Raw genomic sequence first — 6,000 nt, 5'->3', positions numbered from 1 at the left:
TATCACGTATTTAAGTGCCACGTGCCACGTATTTAAGTGACACGTGTCACGTATTTAAGTGCCACGTGCCACGTATTTCAGTGCCACGTGCCACGTATTTAAGTGCCACGTGCCACGTATTTAAGTGACACGTATCACGTATTTAAGTGACACGTGTCACGTATTTAAGTATCCACGTATCCCACGAAGATTTTTCATGGAGAACAGACACATCCAGAGATATGTCTGCTCTCCACGGCTGCAGCAACACACTGACAGGAGCCATAGTTCCTGTCGGTGTGTCACTGCGCATGCGCGAGCGAGTTTACCGGCGGTCATTGACCCCGGCACTCTCGCTTAACGGCAGTGCTGCGTGGGAAAGTTCAACGCAGCTGTACTGCTGTTAACCGAGACGCCGGAGCCATTGAACTCCGGGACAGTACGCGATACACTGCTAGGAGCTTCGCTCCTGGCAGTGTATCGCCGGAGAGCAGGGGATCGGCGTGGGACACTCGTTTTATGGATTCTGCGGACAGGGAGTATGAATTTGGTTTATTATTTTTGGATTTTTTCCTGGAGGATCGAGGGCTTCGCCTACAAGTGTGCTGTTGGTGAGTATATACTCTGTGTTATGTGTTGTATGTACTGTACTGTGTGTCATGTATGTGTATTGTGTGTAGGTGTTTGGTGTAAACTTTACTATTGTGCTAAGTCGCCGGACACAGGGACAACTCTCCCATCCTAATACCGGATGGGAGTAGTAGTCCCATACGGCGACTTAGCACAATGGAGGCACTATCGTCGCATGGGGACACACACACACACACACACACACACACACACACACACACACACACACCAAATCAATCAAACGGCCGACACGATCCCCATGCGACGCTATGCCTCCATGTCTCTCCGCCCACGCACTTCCGGCCCCGCACTTCCGCCGGCTTCCCCGCACTTCCTGCAGCAGCGGTTCTGCACATCAAACCGCAGTAAAACACGCAGATATATTTTTGATCTGCGTGTTTTACTGCGATTTTGACCTCACAATGGAGGTCTATGGGTGCAGAACCGCTGCGGTTCAGGAAGAAGAATTGACATGCTCCTTCTTTTTTCCGGGAGCTATTCAGCACGGCTTTTTTTTTAAATTTCCGGACCATGTGCACAGTGTGTCCTGTTTTCCATAGGGTACAGTGTACTGTACCCTGCATGGAAAACAGCTGCGGAACCGCAGCGGCAAAACCGCCGCGGTTCCGCGGTAAAAAACGCACTGTGTGAACATGGCCTAAGGCTGCCATCACACTAGCAGTATTTGGTCAGTATTTTACATCAGTATTTGTAAGCCAAAACCAGGAGTGGGTGATAAATGCAGAAGTGGTGCATATGTTTCTATTAGGCCATGTGCACAGGTAGAAAAAGTGGTGCAGAATTTTTGGCCCAAAATCTGCATTTCCTGGCAGAATCCGTAGCCGCGGATTTGCCGCGGTTTTATGCGGATTTTGTGCGGATGTGCTGCAGAATTGATGCGGATTTTCTGCAGTTTTTGCCACTGCGGATTTCTGTCATGGAGGGGTGCTGAAACGCTGCAAATCCGCACAAAAGAAGTGACATGAACTTCTTTTAAATCTGCACAGCCTTAGGCCATGTGCACATGCAGCGGATTCCATTGTGGAATTTTCCGCAGCGGATTTGCAAAATCCGCAGTGAAAAACCGCTGCGGTTTTTACTGCGGATTTATCGCGGTTTCCTCTGCGGGTTTTCACCTGCAGATTTCTATTGGAGCAGGTGCAAACCCGCAGCGGAATCCGCACAAAGAATTGACATGCTGCGGAAAATAAACCGCTGCGTTTCCGCGCGTTTTTTTCCACAGCATGTGCACTGCGGATTTGGTTTCCCATAGGTTTACATTGTACTGTAAACTCATGGGAAACCGCTGCGGATCCGCAGCTGCGGAAACGCAGCGGATCCGCAGCAAAATCCACAGCGTGTGCACATACCCTTATACTTTTCCTCTAATTGTTCCACTTCTGGTTTTGGCTTACAAATACTGATGTAAAATACTGACCAAATACTGATAGTGTGACGGCAGCCTAAGGCTACTTTCACACTAGTCCGTCGGTACGGGCCGTCGGCCCGACGGACAGTATGTTAATTTAGCACAACGGGGGCAGCGGATGCAGTTTTACAACGCATCCGCTGCCCCATTGTAATGTCCGGGGAGGAGGGGGAGGAGTTTCGGCCACGCATGCGCGGTCGAAAATGGCATGCACGACGCACAAAAAAAGTTACATGGAACTTTTTTTGTGCCGACGGTCCGCCAAAACATGACGCATCCGTCGCACAACGGATGCGATGTGTGGCAATCCGTTGCAATGCGTCGCTAATGAAAGTCTATGGAGAAAAAATGCATCCTGCGAGCAACTTTGCAGGATGCGTTTTTTTCTCCAAAACGATGCATTGCGACGGACAGCAAACAACACTAGTGTGAAAGTAGCCTTACTCAGATCCTGACTCCAGCACTGAAGGATGTTGTAACACTAATGCTGGGGGCACTTAAAGGAAACCTGTCACCCCCAAAATCGATGGTGAGGTAAGCTCACCGTCATCAGGGGCTTATCTACAGCATTCTGTAATGCTGTAGATAAGCCGCCAATGTTACCTAAAAGAGGAGAAAAAGAGGTTATATTAGGCTACGTTCACATTAGCGTCGTCGACGCAACGCACGACGGATCGGAAACGCACGCAAAAACGCACCATGTTTGACGCATGCGTTTTACGACGCATGGGTTGTCAAACAATGATGTCTTTCCACATAATTTGTCTAGACAAACACCACCAATGAATAGAAGAGGGTGGGTCTAGTGTCTAGACAACAGATAATGCCACCAATGGGTAGATGAGGGTGGGTATTAATGTAATAGTGGTATATATATATAGTGACATATAGTGACAAACAATATAGTATAGTGGTATATAGTGGTATAGTGACAAACAATCCAACATTTTCTTTAGATATGGGGGATGTTTTTATCACTGTTTGCACTGTCTAGACACTTTTTTTTTTAATTTTATGTAACGACGCATGCGTCGCACAACGCACGCACGACGCACACACGCGACGCAAGTGCGTTGTCAATAGGTTTCAATGGGAAATTGTAACGCAATGACGACGCACGAGCGACGCAAGTGCGACGCGTGCGTTTTTTTGACGCTACAAAAATGCAACATGTAGCGTCTCCGACGCCACCCAGGTGCGGTGAAACGACGCATGCGTCGTGCGTTTTACCGAAAACGCACGCCAACGCAACGCATGCGTCCCCAATGATAAAGATAGGGGCGCATGACGCATGCGTTGTCGTGTGTCGACGACGCAGCGTCGCATGACGCTAATGTGAACGTAGCCTTATACTCACCCAGGGGCGGTCCCGCTGCGGTCCGGTCCAATGGTCGTCTCAGGTGCGGTCCAGTGCCTCCCATCTTCATTCCATGACGTCCTCTTCTGGTCTTCACGCCGCAGCTCCGGCGCAGGCGTACTTTGCCCTGTTGAGGGCAGAGCAAAGTACTGCAGTGCGCAGGTGCCGGGCCTCTCTGACCTTTCCCGGCACCTGCGCACTGCAGTACTTTGCTCTGCCCTCAACAGAGCAGACAAAGTACGCCTGCGCTGCAGTCGCGGCTTGAAGATCAGAAGACGACGTCATGGAATGAAGATGGGAGGCTCTGGACGGAACGTGAGACACCCATCGCACCCGGACCGCAGCGGGACCGCCCCTGGGTGAGTATAATCTAACCTCTTTTTCTCCTCTTTCAGGTAACATCAGGGGCTTATCTACAGCATTACAGAATGCTGTAGATAAGCCCCTGATGCCGGTGAGCTTACCTCACCATCGATTTTGGGGGTGACAGGTTCCCTTTAACAACAATAGGAAGCCCCTTTTTTTTCTTTTCCCATCTTTTCCCATCCACCCTCTCCTGTGCTTGTCTGCACCATTTCTCCAGCGTCTGCTTCCTGACACTTACTGAGCGCCGGCCCTAAAGTGAAAGTGAAAGCACAGCGGTGACGTCACCGCTCTGCTGTTGGGGCCGGAGCTCAGTCAGTGTCAGGAAGCAGACGCTGGGGGATGCGCAGGTGAGTATGTACTGTTTGTTTTTTTTACTTTTACGCTGGTAACCAGGGTAAACATCGGGTTACTAAGCGCGGCCCTGCGCTTAGCAACCCGATGTTTACCCTGGTTACCCGGGGACCTCGGCATCGTTGGTCGCTGGAGAGCGGTCTGTGTGACAACTCCCCAGCGATCAAACAGCGACGCTGCAGCGATCGGCATCGTTGTCGCTATCGCTGCAGCGTCGCTTCGTGTGAAGGTACCTTTATAGTCCACCTCTACTCTCCTGACTGCTCCTCACACATGAGTCACAGTCACACTGCACCAGCCAAGAAAGAAAGAAAAAAAAAAACTCGGCTCACTCACACTGCGGAGCCGACTCCTTTCAGTCACAGCAGGGTGCCGGCTCTTTGAAGCCGTGTAACCCGAGAACGGTGACTACTGGGGCGCATGCGCCGGCTGCCCACTGCCACTGCCAGTTATCTGACTTGCGTGCTGAAGCTGAAGATGGCGGCGCTCTGTGGTGGAATATTACGTTTGGCGGTGCCCAGATTTCACTGTCGTCCCGGACTTTTCAGAACGTCTTGTAGTGGTATGTGGAGTGGGACGTGGGAGTGTTCGCGGACGTAATATACTTTGTTATTGATGAAAAGGCACCCAAAGACCAATAGAAAGGAGATTAGGGGTCATACGCCTGGTTAGCAGTGTGACACTTTGGACTGCACTGTTAAAACAATCTTTTGGTGTGTGTGAAATAGAGAAAATGTGCATATTATGTTTAACAGCCAGCCCTCGGCACGCTGGCAGTTGTAGTTCCGCACCAGTTGGAGGGACGCACTTTAGTGAGGAGCTAGTAAATAGAGTGTTAATGTACCGTGCATTGTGTACAAACCACTGCGAAACTATGAGGTGGGCTCAACGTGTGTCCAAATCCACTGAACCTCTTGATGGCAAACCATTACAGATCGATAACCGTATGGGGAAAGCAACAGCCGACACTGCCATAAGCTAGTGCGCACATACACTCGCCAGGTAATCTATCAGCGGACGCTTAGGGTATGTGATCAGGAACTGCTGGGGGGTGACGCTGCTTATCTACCTGCCAGATCATACATAGAATACATAATGTGATGTATGACATGACAGGCGGCTGTGGCTCACCCGCGGGAAAAGGGCGCGTTTTTCAAGACCTCAGCATGTAAATTTCATTTGCGGACAACGCTATTCTCCACAACATAAATAGAAATGTATATATATATATATATATATATATATATATATATATATATATATATATACATTTCTATTTATGTTGTGGAGAATAGCGTTGTCCGCAAATGAAATATATATATATATATATATATATATATATATATATATATATATATATATATATATATATATCCCCTTCATGACCTTGGGGTTTTTCGTTTTTCCGTGTTCGTTTTTCGCTCCCCTCCTTCCCAGAGCCATAACTTTTTTATTTTTCCGTCAATTTGGCCATGTGAGGGCTTATTTTTTGCGGGACGAGTTGTACTTTTGAACGACATCATTGGTTTTACCATGTCATGTACTAGAAAACGGGAAAAAAATTCCAAGTGCGGTGAAATTGCAAAAAAAGTGCAATCCCACACTTGTTTTTTGCTTGGCTTTTTTGCTAGGTTCACTAAATGCTAAAACTGACCTGCTATTATGATTCTCCAGGTCAGTACAAGTTCAAAGACACCTAACATGACTAGGTTATTTTTTATCTAAGTGGTGAAAAAAAATTCCGAACTTTGCTAAAAAAAAAAAAATTGCGCCATTTTCCGATACTCGTATCGTCTCCATTTTTCATGATCTGGGGTCGGTTGAGGGCTTATTTTTTGCGTGCCGAGCTGGCGTTTTTAATGATAGCATGTTGCTGCAGATACGTTCT

At 48.3% G+C, this 6,000-nt stretch overlaps 1 protein-coding gene across 1 annotated transcript in view; it reads left to right on the top strand.

Moving 5' to 3' along the window:
- Positions 1–4,447: 4,447 nt before the first annotated feature.
- The window catches only part of ECHS1 (enoyl-CoA hydratase, short chain 1), a 124,496-nt gene continuing 122,943 nt past the window's right edge, over positions 4,448–6,000 (top strand). Inside the window, exon 1 of the mRNA XM_077250763.1 lies at positions 4,448–4,674. Within this exon, the coding sequence (XP_077106878.1) occupies positions 4,533–4,674 (142 nt within the window). The 5' untranslated portion in view covers positions 4,448–4,532. The remainder of the gene's footprint in view (positions 4,675–6,000) is intronic.

This window comes from Ranitomeya variabilis, chromosome 4 (genome assembly GCF_051348905.1).
Source record: "Ranitomeya variabilis isolate aRanVar5 chromosome 4, aRanVar5.hap1, whole genome shotgun sequence".
In the NCBI taxonomy this organism is placed as follows: Eukaryota; Metazoa; Chordata; class Amphibia; order Anura; family Dendrobatidae; genus Ranitomeya; species Ranitomeya variabilis.
Note: the sequence above shows the minus strand (reverse complement) of the source record. Positions and strands in the feature narration are given on the sequence as shown.